The 19,381-nt window shown below is 43.3% G+C and overlaps 1 protein-coding gene across 5 annotated transcripts in view; it reads right to left on the reverse strand.

Annotated features, from left to right (window-relative positions):
* Positions 1 to 19,381, reverse strand: part of MBTD1 (mbt domain containing 1) — a 241,653-nt gene that overhangs the window by 102,207 nt on the left and 120,065 nt on the right. For all 5 annotated transcript variants that reach the window (XM_029600665.1, XM_029600664.1, XM_029600662.1 and 2 more), the window contains 2 exons: positions 6,571 to 6,653; positions 4,426 to 4,660 (listed from right to left, as the gene is read on the reverse strand). In XM_029600665.1, the coding sequence (XP_029456525.1) occupies positions 4,426 to 4,660; positions 6,571 to 6,653 (318 nt within the window). The remainder of the gene's footprint in view (positions 1 to 4,425; positions 4,661 to 6,570; positions 6,654 to 19,381) is intronic.

Raw genomic sequence — 19,381 nt, forward strand, 5'->3', positions numbered from 1 at the left:
CACTCTCTTTTCCACTGCTAACTGCTTCTATGCAAAGCTGGTAAGAGTCTATGCCTCCCTGCTTGTTGATATAGAACAGTACTACCTGGTTGTCTGTTCTTATCTGTATCGTTTGGTTCTATAGGCAGGATTTGAACATTCATAGGCCACTGTAGATTGCTTTCAACTCTAGAATACTGATGTGAAGAGTTCTTTTTTGTTTTGTGTAAACACCTTGTGTGCATACAGAGTTGATGTGCATTCCCCATCTTGGTTTAAGGCACCTATTCTTATTTTTTGGACTTCTAAAGGATGCATGCTCTGCGCTTGTATCAAATTTTTTCTTTTTGTCCAACATCTGATTGTAATAAATCTTTTGTTATCAGTATTCTTTGAATGAGTGGCTGGACATGTTGGTTCCAATGGTTCTTTAGATGTCACCACACCTGCCTCATTTTCAGCGTGTTAGTGGTGTAACATGTATTGCTGAAGCCATGTGCCCTAAGATTTTCATGTATTTTCAAGCTGTAAATCCATCTGCTTCTGAATAAAGATTGTGTTAAAGCCTGTATTTTGGTTGCCTTTTGATTGGGTAGGTGGGACTCTTGATCATGTCTAGCTTTGCCCTATGAATTCTAGCTGCTGATTTGGAACTAAGTCGGATTTCCCAAAATTTACTAGAAATCCAAGGTTCTGCATAACATTCATGATTTGATATACATCTTTTATAGAGTTTGTGTAATATGTACTTGATATTAGCCAATAGACTACATATGGAAAAACTAGAAGATTTTGTTTCCTTAGATAAGTAGCTCCTACTGCTAGACATCTGGTAAACACTCTTGAAGCTGCAGCTAGTCTGAAGGGCAACACTGTATTGGTAATGCTGATCTTGGAGAATTAATCAATTTTCTGTTCTTCTTGTTGATTATGATATGAGCTAAGCATTTAAGGTCAACTAATCTTGCTGCTGACGTAGTGGAGGACTGTACTTAAGTTCATCGAAAATTTCTCTCTTCAGAAAGGTGTTTAAATCTAAGATTGGTTTTAGATCTTCTGTTTTCTTTGGGATCAGAAAGTATCTGAAATAAAGTCCCTTTTCTTTTTGAGCTCTTGAGACTGGTTGAATTGCTTTGGACTTCAAGAGGGAATTTAGCTCTTGGATTAGAACCTTTAGCTGGAGAATGGAGTGATTTTGGTGATTTGGAGAGGGGGGAGGGGGGCTTTGAGGTGATAATCGCTTGAAGTTTAGATAATGTCCTTGTTGAATTATGTCCTTGTTGAATTATGTTCAAAACTTATTTGGCAGTGATGATTAAATCCCAATGTTTCTTGAAGTATTTGAGTTTTCCTTCTACTTCTATTTTTGTAAATGGGTTTTGAATAGGACTTGATTGGGGTAAAAAACTAGATGATAGCCTCTGCTGAGGCTGTTGAGCCTTTCTTTGTTGCTGTCAGACACAAGTTCTTTGGCTGGGTTGACTCTGTTGCAACTGCTGCTGCAGTTGTTGGAACTGAAGTAGTATAGGATATTGTCTATAGTATGGATAAGGTGAATATTTTCTCCTTTGTGAGGAATAGTAAGGTCTTCTGTAATCCTGACAATATCTCCTGTTGGAGGAAGTATATTTGAGTTGCAGACAATGATTGGAGAACAGTATTTTGATTTTTAATAGATTCTACTGTCTCAATTTTCTCCTAGAACAAGATGTAATCATCACATGAGGTTTCTACTAACTTGTCATGGATTTCTTTCATAACTGCGGAAGAATGAAGCCATGCTGGCCTCCTTATGACTATGGCTGTTGCTGATACTCTAGATGAACTATTAAAAGAATTATAGATGGATAGTGTGATATGCTTTGCACAGTCTTTTGTGTTTGTCATGGTGGCGTTAAATTGTTTGAGTTCTTGTTCTGGCAATTTGTTTGCATGTTCTTTAAGCATCTGTAGATTATTGAAAAAGGTACTGGATCATTTGGAATTGGTGTGCTTGAATCCTAGATTGCAAATTTGCACCTTGGAAAGCTGTCTTTCCTATATTGTTCAATATTCATGAATCCTTTCCAGGAAGTGTATTTGATTAAGTCTTTGGCTTTTTGGTTATTTTCAGTGCTGACTCGATTATGATTGATTCATGAGGTAGCTGGACCTTAATACGGCCAGGACATTTTTATAGCCTGTATTTTATGTCTACATTCTTTGCCAGCAGCATTATGGAATAAGTAGTCTTCCAAATTTTAGTCTTTATATCTATAAATGCTTGGTGCATAGGAAACACCTTGTATTGTTTAGGTGACTGTATGCACTGGAGAATTCCCCTATAATTGTGTTACTCCATCTTCTTCCTGTATGCTGAAGGGAATGATTTTCAACATCTTTTGACTAAAAACTAGTTAAAAGGCATCCTCTAGTGGTGTAGGCGCCCTGGAGACTGTTCAGATAGAGGATATGGTGAACGGTTTGATATATAGTCAGAGGAATCATAAGAGTTTTGTGAATCCTCAAAACTTGAAGGAATGTATATTGGTGAATCTGGTCTTATTCTCTCTTCTGAAGATTCTTCTTTGCTTTTTTAAATGGTCTGTCTTTAGTATCCACAAAATATGAAGCTGGAAGCTTGAATTTTAATTATTCTCTTAAATATTCCAAGATAGGTTCTTGAAACTCTGTTTTTTTTTTTTTATTAGACACTTCTTTCATGTACTGCTTGATAAAGTCTGTACATAGTTTTTGGACAAAGGTATTACATTCTGGTAATGCTGGCAAGGGAAGCCATGGTTCCTGTTTGATGGTGGAAGGAAGTTCCTCCAGCTGCAAAGTGGGAGGAGCATTTGTAGAAGCAGATTTCCTTGATGGTTTGGATGTTTCGAGCTTTACTTTTCCTTTGTGCACTGATCTGCTGGCACCATTTTTGTTGTCAACATCATTTTCTCTTGTCTCCAATATTCTCTTGGCCTCCATTTTCAGTGCCGATATTCATTTCGAGCCAATTTTTGGTGCTGAAGATGATTTGCACCAGATGTAGTTGCTAAAGATCTTGCGCCGGATGCTAGCAGCGAAGAAGACCCTTCGCCGAATGTCAGTGCTGAAGATGGTACCCTTTCTGCACACGGCACCATTGACTCTTCCAGCATAATTACGAAGTGCCTTGGCACTGCTAAGTTCTCTGCTTCTATGTCGATAATCTGGCCCTTGATTTTTTTCACTGACGGCTCTAGAGCTCCTTTTATGAATGTGCTTTTTAGAGCTTTTGTACTTTAAAGAGCTTTTAAACTGGTATTTTAACTTCAGGTCTCCGTATTATTAACCCTTCAGGGCATTCTGCCACAAGGGCCTCAACTGGCACTATCATGATCAGGACCTAAACGCTGGAGACATTAAGATGTACTGGTCAGCGGAAGCCATCTTGTGCCAGCCACTGTTACAGGACTTAAAAAGGCTTTTCCCCTTCTTATCTGCTGAAAATCTGGATGAAACCATGTTAATATCATATCAATTTGTTGATCTTTTCTTTCTTTGAAGAATAGTTTGTCAAAGTAATTTTCTAAATTTCTTGTGAGAAAAACAGCAGCTGGCAGACAAGGAGAAATTATGACTATTTGTGACGTGGATGAAATTAGACTGAGGGAGTGTCACATGGCAACGCTAGAGTAGGAACTCTCATGCATGCCCAGAAGAAATACACAAAAAAACAGAACTTTCTGGGCTAGGAGAGAATAGGATCAACTTGGTGACATCGGATGACGTCACTCATCTGTGTGGTTATTTCGTTTTGCTTGTCCATGGAGAAACATGTTTACCCATGTAAAAAAAAAAAAAAAAAATTATGGTCCCCCTCCCCCACTGGGCATGTGACTAAAAATACACATAATCTATGACAGTGTGAGTACTTTTAGCCATGATGAAAAAGGGGCAGACGGGGGCAGGGAAAATAAAGCATATGCAGGGATTTCATTTGTGTGCAGTACCCATATTCCCTGCCTGCCAAATTTTTCAAAGGGAAACTCCATAGGGAGTTTCTCTTCAAAAATGAGTTTTCAGGTCTGCAGATAAAAAAAAAAGTATTTATGCAAGCTGCCCAAAGACTTTGAACATTTCCCCCTAAGAGGGGTTATATGATAAAAGGCTTAACTGAAAGCCTTGGACCACCCAAAACCTATTACAATGCATCCCAAAACTCCAGGGGCTGCTGTTTCATATAGGGCCTAATTTATCAAGGGTTTTTCCAGAAAATATATCGATCTATGAGGGGACAACCTAATATGAGAAATGTACAAATACCAACAGTCAGAACTTTAAAAGCTAGTGGAATATTTATGATTTCTATTATAGATTTAAAAATTCCAAAACCAATATTAGTGCATATACACTAAAATTATGTCACTGTAACATGTTTCATTTGATAAAATAAAGTGTTCATGTCAGTTATTATCCACAACTTACTTTGTGGTGCTGGGGGCTGTAACTGATACCCAGTTAACTGGCACCACCCTACGGGATAGAGGTCTGGGGACTCACAGTCTACCCACTGGTCATATTCATCTTCCCAACCATCAAAGTGGATCCGTAGCAGACGGTGGATGATGCGGGTTACTGTGGCCACACAGACTAGCCGTGGTTCCATGAGGTCTACAGCCTCCAGTTTCATTCCAACACGAAAGCCATGGTTAGGAACTTCCTACATCACAGCAAAATACAGAAATATAGAAAAATTAATTTGTCTGTGCTGGGATGACTTAGTAATTTAGCAACATAGTGCTTAAACAGAACAAGTCTCTTTACATTGCAGTTCCAATATAGTTTTCTTGAAATTTGCTAAAATGTAGTTGAGTTTTTAATATATAGTGTTTTTAAATACACAGAGTTTATATATTCTTGATTATTATTTGCATGATCTGGGCTCTGTTTGGAATTACTGTTTAAAATGTAAAAGCAGAAAACTGAGCCAAGTCAATGTTTAGCCAAACAAAATCCATTTACTCTATTCGCAAAATGGGAACAAATAATAAAACAAAAATTACATAACATTTCTGCAAACAGGGACATTCCTGACCAAAACTGATGACTTGTTGTGTTAATATTTCATTCCAATTTTGATTAACATTATCTAGAAAGTGATATGAATTATCAGCAACAACACTGTGCCATGTATAAATAAGCACACAATGATAGTTAATATCCTTCTCAAATATGAATTACTAGTTCTAGCGGGCAGAAGTGCAATTGGCATTGTGAAGTGAAATCAAGCACTTGAAGTTTAAAAAGTCCAAATGTCTGAAGTTGTAACGAGTGGCTTTTTGTCGTTTATGTCCTGGAACTGCCTGGAATATTCTAAATCAACAGAAATGAAATTAAAAACAAAATATATATGTAAAAGTCCCCTAAAATGATTCATTCATTGCCTCTGTCAGCCAGTATAAACTGTAACAAGAGCCAAAAGATTTGATCGACCATGATTCAGTCCGCAAGTATTATGCTGGACATAAAAAGCAACAACAGCAAAAAAAAAACAAACCACCACCAGAAACCTCAATTTTATTTCTTTAGCCAGAAAAATTACAACTGAAATAAGGTAAGAGTTCTAATTTGAAGCATTTTACACACAAACTTTACTGTTTCGAAAATTCTTCACGGACCCCCAATCATCTGCTCATACTAACTCCCAAATGAACTCATAACTATAATCTACAACCTAACATGCTTCCCTCCTCATCCAACCTTATATTACTTCAGAGACTTGTGATGCTATGTTTATTACTGTAATTGTTCACTCTGTTATGATATCTCAAAACTTCCTTGATAAAATTGTTCACTATGTAAACCGTTATGATGGCTTTACCGAATAACGGTATATAAAACACTTCAAATAAATAAATAAATAAACAAACACATTTTTCGGTTTCTGTGTTAGCTAAAAAAGGATTTGGTCATCATGCTTTGTGCTTCAGTTTTCCCATGTCATCAAAAACTAGAAGAGTTCACACAACTCCGCCTTGTACAATATTAATGAGAAAGGTGGACTAGAAATATATAATTAAATAGCCTGCTTCTCTGTCACACAAGTATAAGCCACTGGAAAGAATGTCTTGAACTTAACTGTACCTTTTTTTTTTAATTTAAACCACAAGTAGAAACTATATAAGATTTGCCATTTTGGGTCAGCCAAAGGTCCATCAAGCCTGGTATCCTGTTTCTAACAGTGGCCAATCCAGGTCAAAAATACCTGGCAGGATCCCAAGGGATAGCTAGATTTCCCCAAGTTCACCTTAATAACGGTGTATGGACTTTTCCTCCAGGGACTTGTCCAAACCTACAGGGGACTGACAAATGTTACAGAACATTAAAGTATTACTGTAACCTACTCCCAACAAAAATCCCCTTCTCCCACAAAAGGAGGAAAACATTTACTAGAGTATGAAAGCTGAAATGCAAGAGTTAATTTGCTACAACCTTTTGAGTAGCATTCAAATGCAGGTCAATAACATGGCAAGTGAAAAAAGAGAAGCAAGCAGAGGGAGGCAGAAGGGAGGCAACGTAACTCGGGTAAACACAAAAATAAAACCAAAAGATGTACATAATTCATTGTACCTTATTAAAGAGCTTTACAGGTGCTGCTATGGAGCCCGTTTCCCTGAGGTAGTCAAACCACTTGAATGGGAGCTTTGTGTAACCTGCAAATGGTGGGAGAAGACTTTAAACTTGAACATTAGATTAACTTGGGCACAATCCAACTCTTACACACAAATTTGGTTTAAGGCTTTTAAAAAATTGTTTTCTAATTTAATCGATGTAAGTTAGTTAACAGAACTTCAACCTTTACACTGGAGTAACTCTATGAAGACTTGATAAAAAAAAAAGAAAAAAAACACAACTGTGAAAAGTCCACCTCACCCAGCATCCTGACTCTGATCATATCAAGCAGCAAGTGCTCTGAGAAACAGTGGAAGAGATCAAGCAGACATAGACTTATCCTTTTGCTATCATCTACTTCCTGTGTCAAACAGCATCAAATCTAGGGCAATACCCCCTACTAAAGACTTCTTCATGGGTTTATTTTGCAACTCTGTATTCAAAAGGAAAATTGGTTCTTACCTGCTAATTTTCATTCCTGTAATACCACAGATCAGTCCAGACAAGTGGGATTTGCATTCCTACCAGCAGATGGAGGCAGAGAACAAAAAGCTTGTGTCACTGCTACATAAACGAGAGTGCCACCTGCGGTCCCTCAATATTGATCTGTAACCAAGCCAATGAGTAGATAGGATTCCCCTTTCCCAAGGCGAACCAAAAAACCCAGGGCTGGATCCCCCTGAACTGGAGCCCAACATGACATACTACTTTGGTACTGGAGTTATCGCTTAACTCAAAAATCATAACTGTTTCTGAAACAAAGTGGACACTTTGTGTAAACTTTCTTTTAAATTTCAATAAATAATAATAATTAAAAAAAACCAACCCATAACTGTTCAATTAGTGAGAGTAATCTTTGATATACAGTATATAAAATACCAGGAAAACCAGTCTTTCAGCAGCAATAACAGGGCATGTCTCTGGACTGATTTGTGGTATTACAGGAACGAAAATTAGCAGATAAGAACCAATTTTCCTTTCATGAACATACCCAGATCGATCCAGACAAGTGGGATGTACCAAAGCAGTCCTACACCGAGCGGGAACCCGAAAGATCCGCTCTCAACACACTTTCACCAAAAGTCGCATCCTCCTGTGCCTGAACATCCAATCAATAATGCTTGGTGAAAGCATGAAGCGAGGATCACACCGCAGCCCTACAGATCTCTTGTGGAGATGCCAACTGACACTTCGCCCAAGAGGCTGCCTGTGCTCTAGTTGAATAGACCTTAAGACACGTTGTAATGGCACAACCTTTACAAATATAGGCCGAACAAATAGCCTCTTTCAACCAACGAGCCAAGGTAGCTTTAGAAGCTTTCTCTCCTTTCTTCGCTCTGCTGAACAACACAAAGAGAAGGTCTGATTGCCGAAAAGAATTAGTGACCTTCAAATAATGCAACAGAGTGCGATGCACATCCAGAAGATGGAGATCTCTATCCTTCGAAGAATCTCTAGACTATTCTGGAAAACTCTGTAATTTAACCATCTGATTCACATGGAAGGCAGAAACAACTTTTGGCAAAAAGGAAGGAACTGTACGCAATGTTACCCTGTCGTCAGAAATATGCAAAAAAGGATCTCGACAAGACAAAGCCTGAAACTCCAAAATCCTCCTGGCTGAACAAATAGCAACCAGAAAAACTGTCTTCAGCATAAGGTCCTTCAAAAAAGCTCATCCTAAAGGCTCAAAAAGTGCCTCACAGAGAACCCGCAAAACTAAATTGAGGCTCCAATCTGGACACACCTTCCAAACCGGAGGTCGCAAATGCTTAACCCCCTTCAGGAAATGGTCTCTCATCCCGATGTCATCCAAGGACCTTCCCCATAATTTGCCTGAGAAAACACAAGGTGAAAACCTGGACACGGCCAAACCCTTGCACAAGCCCTGCTGCAGAAAGGACAAAATGTATGATACTGCCATGGACAGAGGATCCAGCAATTGCTGAAGACACCAGGACTCAAATACCTTCCAAATCCTGACTTACATCACAGAAGTAGAAAGTTGTCTAGCCTGAAGAAGGGTGGAAATTACTGGCTCTGAAAATCCCTTCACGTGCAAGCACCGCCTCTCAAAAGCCAAGTCGCGAGACAAAAGTGGTCTTCCCGATCCGAAAATATGGGTTCTTGTCGCAGCAATCCCAGCAGATGATCCAACCGAAGAGGCTCTTCCACCGCTGGATACACCAGGTCCGCAAACCAAGGACGACGCGGCTACTCCGGCACCACCAGCACCACTGTCCCTGGATGCATCTCTATGCGCCATAACATTCAACCTATGAGTGGCTAAGGAGAAAACACATACAGAAGGACCCCCATCAGCCACAGGCACATCAGAGCATCTAGTCCTATGGAACCAACTTCCCTTCTGCAACTGAAAAATCTTTCCTTCTTTGCATTGACCCGAGTCACCATGAGGTCCAGCTGAGGAACACCCCAAATGGCACAAATGTGACTCCAGGCTTCCGGGATTAGTTTCCACTTCCCGGGATCCAGCTGTTGCCTGTTGAGGAAATCTGCCTGCACGTTGTCTACTCCTGTGACGTGGAAGGCCGCAATTCCTTCGAGGTGGCGCTTCGCCCACACAAACAATAGCTGAGTCTCCTGAACCTCCACAGAACTCTTCATTCTTCCTTGGAGGTTGATGTACGCCACAGCTGTCACACTGGCCAAAAACACTCGAACCATCCGACTCTGGATCAAAGGCAGAAACACCTCCAGGGACCTGCGCACCGCCTCGTCTCCAAGCAATTGATGTACCAGGCTATCTCCTATGACCCTGGGCAAAACGACCCATGCACACTGCCCCCCAATCCTTGAGGCTGGCATCTGTGGTCATCACCACCCAGACCGGAGCCTCCAGGTCCACTTCCTTTACAGGTTGCTCCTCGACAGCAACCACGAAAGACTGGACCTGGATTCTGCTAGAAGAGGCAACGGCAGATAATTCTGCTCCGAAATTGGATTCCACCTGGACTTGCAATGGGCACATGTGATCAAAAGCCCACGGAATCAAATCAAACATCGAGGTCATGGATCCCAGCACCTGTAAGTAGTCCCAGACCCTTGGCACTGACAGACGCAAGAGCTGTGCCACCTGCGCCTACAACTTCGACAACCTGTCCGCTGTCAGAAACATTCTGCCTTTCTGGGTATCAAAGCGGGCCTCTAGGTACGCCAATGATTGAGACAGGACCAGGTGACTCCTTACCACATTGATCACCCAACCCAGATAGCCTAGGGTGTTCATCACTTGTTGAACAGACTGACCGCACTCCTCTTCTGTCTTTGCCCGAATAAACCAGTCATCCAGATATAGATGTACCAGGGTCCCTTCTTATCTCAAGGCTGCCACCACTACCACTTTTGAGAAGGTTCGGGGAGCTGTGGCGAACCTGAAGGGAAGGGCTCGAAACTGGAAGTGTTGATCCAATACCTTGAACCACAGAAATTTCTGATGATCCTTTCGACTGGGAACATGTAGATAAGCTTCAGTTAGATCTAAGGATGCTAGGAACTCTCCTTTGTGGACCACTGCAATCATCGTATGCAATATCTCCTTCCAGAAACGCGGTATCCACAAGGTTACGTTTATCTTTTGCAAATCTAAGATGGGATCGAAGGTGTTCTCCTTTTTTGCTACCACAAAATAAATGGGAGTATCCCCCCTGCCCCTGCTTGCTTAGTGGAACTGGAATTATGGCTTCTAAGCTTATCAACCTTTGCAGAGTCCCCTCTACTGCTTCCCACTTGCTTTAAGAACAGCCGGAGTCCAGAAAGGCTTCTGAGTGGGCGTGAAAATTCTAAGGCATAACCATCTCTTACAACCTCCAGAACCCACCAGTCCGAGATAATCTTGGCCCACTCCTCGTAAAAATGGGACGATCTGCCCCCTATCACTTCCAGCAAGAAATGGGCGAGCCTGGCTTCATTGAGAGGCCTTATTCTCTCCAGTTCCCTGATCAGACCTGCCTCTGGAAGACCTGCCGGAACCCCGAAAGGGCTGCTGACAACTGTTTTGAACCTGATGTTGACGTCCCTTTCCCGGACCAAAACCTCCTTGAATCCTGAAAATGGGACCGGCGTGGAAAGACCTTATTGCTCTTCTTAACCTCCGGCAGCCTGTTCCCCTAGGATTCCCCTGGGGATTTCATCAGCTGATTCAGCTACTCCCTGAAAAGCAGCTTCCCCTTAAAAGGAAGGCTGCATAACTGTGTCTTGGACCACATGTCTGCTGACCAATTGCGCAACCACAGAAGCCTGTGCGCAGCTTTCACCAAGAACATGCTCCTGGCAGACGTATGCACCAAATCATACAACACATCTGCCACATAAGCCTCCCCAGGCTCCAGGTGTGCCATCTGAATAGGGGTGAGGGCACTGGATGAAGCCTGCTCCTGTGGCTTCTGAATTCAGCAGAAGCAAGCCTGCTGCATCATGCTAGCAAACATCACGGCTCGCAGACTCAAGGCTGACACCTCAAATATGTACTGCAATTGAATCTCCAATTTGTGGTCCTGTACATCCTTCAGAGTGACGGATCCTACCACCGGAATTGTGGTCTTCTTAGACACCGCAGAGATTGCCACATCCACCTTAGGAATCTTCAGGCGATCGAAATGCTATTCAATCAAGGGATACCTACCAACCTTCATACCCGCTTTCTGGAAATCCCACTCCTTGCTAATCACCTTCTGAATCTTCTTAGTAACAGAAAGGCACTAAGCAGACCCCGCAGCCCATCCAGGACTGGATTAACACCTTCAAACTCTTCCTGAGTCAACTTCACCACCAATTCTTCCAACATGTGAGGAATGAGGGGTCGCAGCTCCTCCTTAAACAGGCATACCACCTGAGGGTCATCCCCCTCGGTCTCAGGCCCCTTTTCAACTCCGGATTATCCTTACATACATCCGGATCCGGGGGTCTGACCCCCATCCTGATCCACATCCGGGTCCAACCCTGACCCTGCAGAGACGCAGGGACCTCCTGCATCTCATCCAAGTCATCCAGGTCCCTGGGGGTCACCCTCTGCACAAGCGCCACTCAACAACAGCTGCTTAAGCACGTGCCCAGAACCTCCCGCTGAAGCCATCCTAGGTCTTTTGGGCAGCACTGGTCGTCTCTCCCTGGATCTCCTCTCACTTGCATCCTTCCTAGCTAGGAAAGTCTTGTGCATCAGCAGGACAAATTTGGGAGAAAACCCCTCCGGATCTTCAACCCCCTGCTCAAGGAGACTGGTCTCAGATTCCGCCCCCCCCCCCCCCCCAATCTCCCTCAGGCCCCTGCACTGCAGGAGAGAGTGGAGGATGGGAGTCACCAGATTCCCGCCAGGTGCAGATGTAACGGAGACCCTCACCCTTGGCGACTGCCATGGCCCCCGCGAACCGGGAGGCCATCCTGGCTTTTGAACACTTAGCGGAAGATCCCTCCTCCCCCCAAGGCACAACCTGTGTAAAGGGAGCAGGTATTCAATCGGGCCAACCAGAGCCTGCAGGCCCTCCAAGCCACCATGCGCGGTTTGTTCGCCATGCGGCCTGAGCGCACCACTGCGAGGAAGGCCACACCAAGTGATTGCCCTGCTGAGCCGCATGAAACGCATGATTGCGCCGACACAAGTGGCGAGTGGGAAAACGATGGTGGCCCGAGCGCCATGCAGCAAGTGCGGTGGACACAAAGATTTCCCCACTGGGGAAAACTAAACAACACATGGCACTCCTCACCCTCACGCTGAACCCGGCAGCTTCTGCTGGTTGACCACCTCGGCACCGCACCTCAGGCCGATTCTCATGTCTCTCTCCTCAGCCAACTCTTCTTTCTTAATGCAAAGAAACAAAAAAGGGTACTTCCCTGAATAGAGTCAGCAGTGGGCAAGAGGGGACTTCGGGATACCCAGAGTGAGCCAGTCCACTGGCTATCAAGGTCCCTGGAGGAAGCGGGCCACAACAGTCAGGTGTAACCAACCCCCCGGTCACCCAGCTCAACCCGAGGGATGACCCACAAAGGAACCTAGCACCTCGGGGAAATGATCCAAAATTTTCAAATCTCCAAGTCTCAACTTTCAGTCAGAACTCCAGGTCTGCACCTCTACCATCTGCTGGAGATAGAGAAATATTGAGGGACTGCAGGTGACACTCTTGTTTATGTAGCAGTGCCTCAAAGTTTTTGTTCTTTGCATCCATCTGCTGGTAGGGATGCAAAACCCACTTGTTTGGACTGATCTGGGTATGTTCAGGAAACACACAGCATACAGGCTTTTCTGCATGTTATGCATTTATGATTACTAGGTATATTGTCCAGAAAGTGGAAGATACATAACACAAAATCAAAGAATCCACCATTCACTCTTTAAACAGCATAAAGAACTTTCAAATCGTTGCCCAATTAATAGTGCACTCGAAATCTGGCTGTGAATTATTACCGACTTTCATATCTTGGGCTTATACATTGCTTTAGCTCGAAAAACAACTGAACAGTTGCCTGGCCCATAAATATTTAATAATCAGTCCCAAAACCATCAATATCTATTTTTTTTAATCAAAAATGTTTTTATGCACTTAAAATTAGAAAGAAGGTTATAACTTATCTTTCGTGGTTAACATTTGGAAGCTCACGCTGACCGTGTACTGTCATCGAAATGCCCTACAAGGTCCGATTTTCAAAAGTAACACTTCCTTCCTCAGGCGCTTCTGTTGTATACTGTAAGTGGGATGGTCAGATTGATAGCATCTTGAGATATTTTAACGGTCCATAATCCTGGTTCAGCGGCTTCTCCCAAATCCAAATGTCTCAAGACGCTATTGATGTGATCATCCCACTTACAGCATTCAATAGAAGCCCCTAAGGAAGGAAGTGTTATTTATTTATTTAGACATTTTTATATACCCACATTCATAAAAAATTTAAAGTCGGTTAACAGTGCAATAGAATTACAGCATAGAAACAACTAAAAACTTCATATTTCTTCAGTTTAAAACAATAAAATGAACAATTAATCAATTAAATATAAAATCTCTAAAACCAACACTGCAGCAAACTACTTAAACATAAAATCCCTACTTTTGAAACACGGTCTGTGTATGGTGTTTCGGTGGGCAAGGAACAAACAGTAGACATTTAGCGAGAGCTTCCAAGTGTTAATCACAAAAGATAAGTTATAAAGGAAAATTGGTTCTTACCTGCTAATTTTTGTTCCTGAAATATCACAGATCAGGCCAGACACTAGGGACCACCGAACCTTGGTATACTGCCCCCCAACCACTGAGACTGGCAATCGTGGTCACTACTACCCAGTCCAGAACCTCCAGATCCATTCCCTTCTCCAAACTGGACTGTGATAGCCACCACGAGAGACCAGACCTAGCTTCCTCCGGGAGCGGCAACGGCACTTGAAACTCCTCTAACATCAGATTCCAACGGGTCAGGAGAGCTTTCTGTAATGGATGCACGTACATGGGCTTTTGCACACCAGATCCACCGCCGCTTGCTTGCCTGGCGAAGCGCAACGGGACACTATGAAGGCCTCCTTGAGGGGTCGAGAAAATTTTAATGCATAGCCATCTCTTATTATTTCGAGCACCCACTGATCCGAAGTGATTAAGAACATAAGAACATGCCATACTGGGTCAGACCAAGGATCCATCAAGCCCAGCATCCTGTTTCCAACAATGGCCAATCCAGGCCATAAGAACCTGGCACGTACCCAAAAACTAAGTCTATCCCATGCTACTGATGCTAGTAAGAGCGGTGGCTATTTTCTAAGTCAACTTAATTAATAGCAGGTAATGGACTTCTCCTTTAAGAACTTATCCAAACCTTTTTTAAAGCCAGCTACACTAATTGCACTAACCACATCCCCTGGCAACAAATTCCAGAGTTTAATTGTGCACTGAGTGAAAAAGAACTTTCTCCGATTAGTTTTAAATGTGCTACATGCTAACTTCATGGAGTGCCCCCTAGTCCTTCTATTATCCGAAAGCGTAAATAACCGATTAACTTTTACCCATACTAGACCTCTCATGATTTTAAACACCTCTATCATATCCCCCCTCAGCCGTCTCTTCTCCAAGCTGAACAGTCCTAACCTCTTTAGTCTTTCCTCATAAGGGAGCTGTGCCATCCCCTTTATCATTTTGGTCGCCTTTCTCTGTACCTTCTGCATCGCAACTATATCTTTTTTTGAGATGCAGCGACCAGAATTATACACTATTCAAAATGCGGTCTCTCCATGGAGCGATATAGAGGCATTATGACATTTTCCGTTTTATTCACCATTCCCTTTCTAATAATTCCCAACATTCTGTTTGCTTTTTTTGACTGCCGCAGCACACTGAACCGACAATTTCAATGTATTATCCACTAGATCTCTTTCCTGGGTGGTAGCTCCTAATATGGAACCTAACACTGTGTAACTATAGCATGGGTTATTTTTCCCTATATGTATCACCTTGCACTTATCCACATTAAATTTCATCTGTCATTTCGATACCCAATTTTCCAGTCTCACAAGGTCTTCCTGCAATTTATCGCACTCCGCTTGTGATTTAACCACTCTGAATAATTTTATATCATCTGCAAATTTGATTACCTCACTCGTCGTATTCCTTTCCAGATCATTTATAAATATATTGAAAAGCACGAGTCCCAGTACAGATCCCTGAGGCAGTCCACTGCCCAACTACCCTCCACTGAGAAAATTGTCCATTTAATCCTACTCTGTTTCCTGTCTTTTAACCAGTTTGTAATCCACGAAAGGACATCGCCACCTAGCCCATGACTTTTTACTTTTCCTAGAAGCCTCTCATAAGGAACTTTGTCAAATGCCTTCTGAAAATCCAAATACACTACATCTACCGGTTCACATGTTTATTAACCCCTTCAAAAAAGTGAAGCAGATTTGTGAGGCAAGACTTGTCTTGGGTAAAGCCATACTGACTTTGTTCCATTAAACCATGTCTTTCTATATGTTCTGTGATTTTGATATTTAGAACATTTTCCACTATTTTTCCTGGCACTGAAGTCAGGCTAACTGGTCTGTAGTATCCCGGATTGCCCCTGGAGCCCTTTTTAAATATTGGGGTTACATTAGCCACCCTCCAGTCTTCAGGTACAATGGATGATTTTAATGATAGGTTACAAATTTTCACTAATAGATCTGAAATTTCATTTTTGAGTTCCTTCAGAATCCTGGAGTGTATGCCATCCAGTCCAGGTGATTTACTACTTTTCAGTTTGTCAATCAGGTCTACCACATCTTCTAGGTTGACCATGATTTGGTTCAGTCCATCTGAAACATTACCCATAAAAAACTTCTCCGGGATGGGTATTTCCCCAACATCCTCTTCAGTAAACACCGAAGCAAAGAAATTGTTTAATCTTTCTGTGATGGCCTTATCTTCTCTAACTGCCCCTTTAACCCCTTGATCATCTAATAGTCCAACTGACGCCCTCACAGGCTTTCTGCTTCGGATCTATTTTAAAAAGTTTTTACTGTGAGTTTTTGCCTCTACTGCCAACTTCTTTTCAAATTCTCTCTTAGCCTTTCTTATCAATGTCTTACATTTCAATCGCCAACGCTTATGTTTTATCCTATTTTCTTCTGTTGAATCCTTCTTCCAATTTTTGAATGAAGATCTTTTGGCTAAAATAGCCTCTTTCACCTCCCCTTTTAACCATGCGGTAATTGTTTTGCCTTCCTTCCACCTTTCTTAATGTGTGGAATACATCTGCATTGTGCTTCTAGGATGGTATTTTTTTTTCCACGCCTCTTGCACACTTTTTACCTTTGTAGCTGCTCCTTTCAGTTTTTTTTCTATTTTTCTCATTTTATCAAAGTTTCCCTTTTGAAAGTTTAGCACTAGAGCCGTGGATTTGCTTACTGTCCCCCTTCCAGTCATTAATTCAAATATGATCATATTATGATCACTTTTTCCAAGTGGCCCCACCACCGTTACCTCTCTCATCAAATCCTGTGCTCCACTGAGAATTCGATCTAAAATTGCTCCCTCTCTGTCAGTTCCTGAACCAATTGCTCCATAAAACCGTCATTTATTCCGTCCAGGAACTTTATCTCTCTAGCATGTCCCGATGATACATTTACCCAGTCAATATTGGGGTAATTGAAATCTCCCATTACTACTGCACTACCAATTTGGTTAGCTTCCCTAATTTCTCTTAGCATTTCACTGTCTGTCTCACCATCTTGGCCACGTGGATGGTAGTATACTCCTATCACTATACTTTTCCCCAACAGACAAGGGATTTCTACCCATAAAGATTTGATTGTGCATTTAGTCTCATGCAGGAAGTTTATCCTGTTAGACTCTATGACATCCCAGATGTAAAGCGCCACACCGCCTCCCGGATGCTCCTCTCTGTCATTGTGATATAATTTGTACCCCGGTATAACACTGTCCCATTGGTTATCCTCTTTCCACCATGTCTCTGAGATGCCAATTAAGTCTATATCATCATTCACTGCTATACATTCTAATTCTCCCATCTTACTTCTTAGACTTCTGGCATTAGCATACAAACATTTCAAAGTTTGTTTTGTGTTTGTATTTTCATTCTTCTTTTTAATTGATAGGGATAAATTGGAATGTTTTAGCTCAAGTGAGTTTTTAGTTACAGGCACTTGTACTACTTTTATTATTGGAACCTCACTGTTGGGGTGTCCTAATTCTAATGCATCATTAGTATCCTTTGAAGTTACCTCCCTCCGAACCATGCGCTGCTGAGCGAGTCTGCTTTCCCCTTTGTTCTAGTTTAAAAGCTGCTCTATCTCCTTTTTAAAGGTTAGCGCCAGCAGCTTGGTTCCACCCTGGTTAAGGTGGAGCCCATCCCTTTGGAAAAGACTCCCCCTTCCCCAAAATGTTCCCCAGTTCCTTACAAAACTGAATCCCTCTTCCTTGCACCATCATCTCATCCACACATTGAGACTTCGGAGCTCTGCCTGCCTCTGGGGACCTGCACGTGGAACAGGGAGCATTTCAGAGAATGCAACCTTTGAGGTTCTGGATTTCAGCTTTCTACCTAAGAGCTTAAATTTGGCTTCCAGAACCTCTGTCCCACATTTTCCTATGTCGTTGGTGCCCATATGTACCACATACCATTCCTCGTGAAAATGGGATAACCTTCCTCCAACAACCACGAGGGAGATGTGGACCAGCCTGCCTTGACTGGGCAGGCTTGGCACTTCTGGACCCCTGTCTGGAGCCCTCTCTGGCCGGTCTATGAATCCCCTGAAAGGACTGCTGCCAACTTGAACCTCCTTCTGTGAAGAACTTTGTTAGCATGGAATCTCATCTCACAGAAGCAAGCGCGAGGTGGAAAAGTCTTCTAAGTGCCCTTCTTATCTTCGAGCAACCTATTCCCCTTAGAATCTGCTAGATGCTTCATCAGCTTCCCACAACTGTCCCTTGAAAGGGAAATTAGCAAATTGTGTCTTCAACCAAACATCTGCTCACAAATTGCATAGCCACAGAAGCCTTTGCGCAGACACCATATTCCTAGCCAAAGTGCAAAGCAAATCATAGAAGGCATCCACCACATAATCCACATCTGCTTCCAGGCGAGCATCCTGGCCAGCAGACGCAGGGGTACCTCCGGCCTTCCCCTGCTCCTCCTGTGTGAAGCACAGAAGTGGCGCAGACCTTAGCCCTCAGGCTCAGAGACGAAACCTCAAACAGCCTCTTCAACAGAATCTCCAGCTTCTGATCCTGGACATCCTTCGAAGCTGCCAAACTTGCCACAGGAATGGTCATCTTTTTTGTCACCGCCGACACCGCCAAATCCACCTTCGGCAGTTTCCACATCTTCAAGATGCTCTCAGGCAGGGGGTACAACCTGGGAATCCCACTCCTGGTCAATTATCTTCTTCACCTGCCTTGGGAAAGGGAAAATCCTCGGCGGTCAATGAAGACCCTCCAACACCGGGTTTACCCCCTCCATGTCAAAGTCCTCCTGCGCTGCCTTAATCCCCAGCTCTTCCAGAACCTGAGGAATGAGAGGCCGCAATCCATCTTTGTGAAATAACCTAATCATCTTGTCAAAGGGACTTCGTCCGCATCCAGACCCCCCAATGGCCCAGCCCCTGGATCCGTGGCCTGACCAGCGCCATGGTCCACTTGCAGATCCTGCGGATCATCACCCATCAGATCAGCGTCCTCTGAATCCTCGGAGGAAGCCCAAACAGGTGAAAAAAGCCCCCTTCTGCAGAGGTGCCTCAGCCCGAAGCCTCTTCAGTCCGCCCCGGACCGACTGAGAGGCTCACTGCTTAGCTGCCAGCTCCTGCCTGGTGAGATAGGCTTCAAACATCAGCAAAACGAAGTCTGCAGAAAATCCACTGCGGTTCCCTTGCTCCATGGGCGCAGAGTCCTTTCCTGTGCTTCACGACACATTGCCAACCCCTCTGATCCCTGAATCAAAGGAGAACGTGGGGGAGGGGGAGTCCCTGCCGTCTCATCTAAGGTAGGACTCCTGCCACGTGGAGCCAAAATGGCTGCCGTATCTTTGCCCCCCCCCAAGGGCCTCCTGCACAGGGCCTGCGGCCTGAGTGCAGTGTCTGCTCCTGGAAGTCTATGTTGAGACTCTCTCACCTCCAGAGACACAGCTCGGGCACAGAAGGGCCACACTGAGGCAAGAGTGCCTCCACCCGCAGGCCCGACAGGATATCCTGCACTCAGTGGGAGACGGAATGGCGCACGTAGCGTTGCTTGCAGCTAAAAACAAACAGAGAAGGAGAAAAAGTAAAGCCACTGCAGCCACA

Source organism: Rhinatrema bivittatum, chromosome 4, assembly GCF_901001135.1.
Source record: "Rhinatrema bivittatum chromosome 4, aRhiBiv1.1, whole genome shotgun sequence".
Classification (NCBI taxonomy): domain Eukaryota; kingdom Metazoa; phylum Chordata; class Amphibia; order Gymnophiona; family Rhinatrematidae; genus Rhinatrema; species Rhinatrema bivittatum.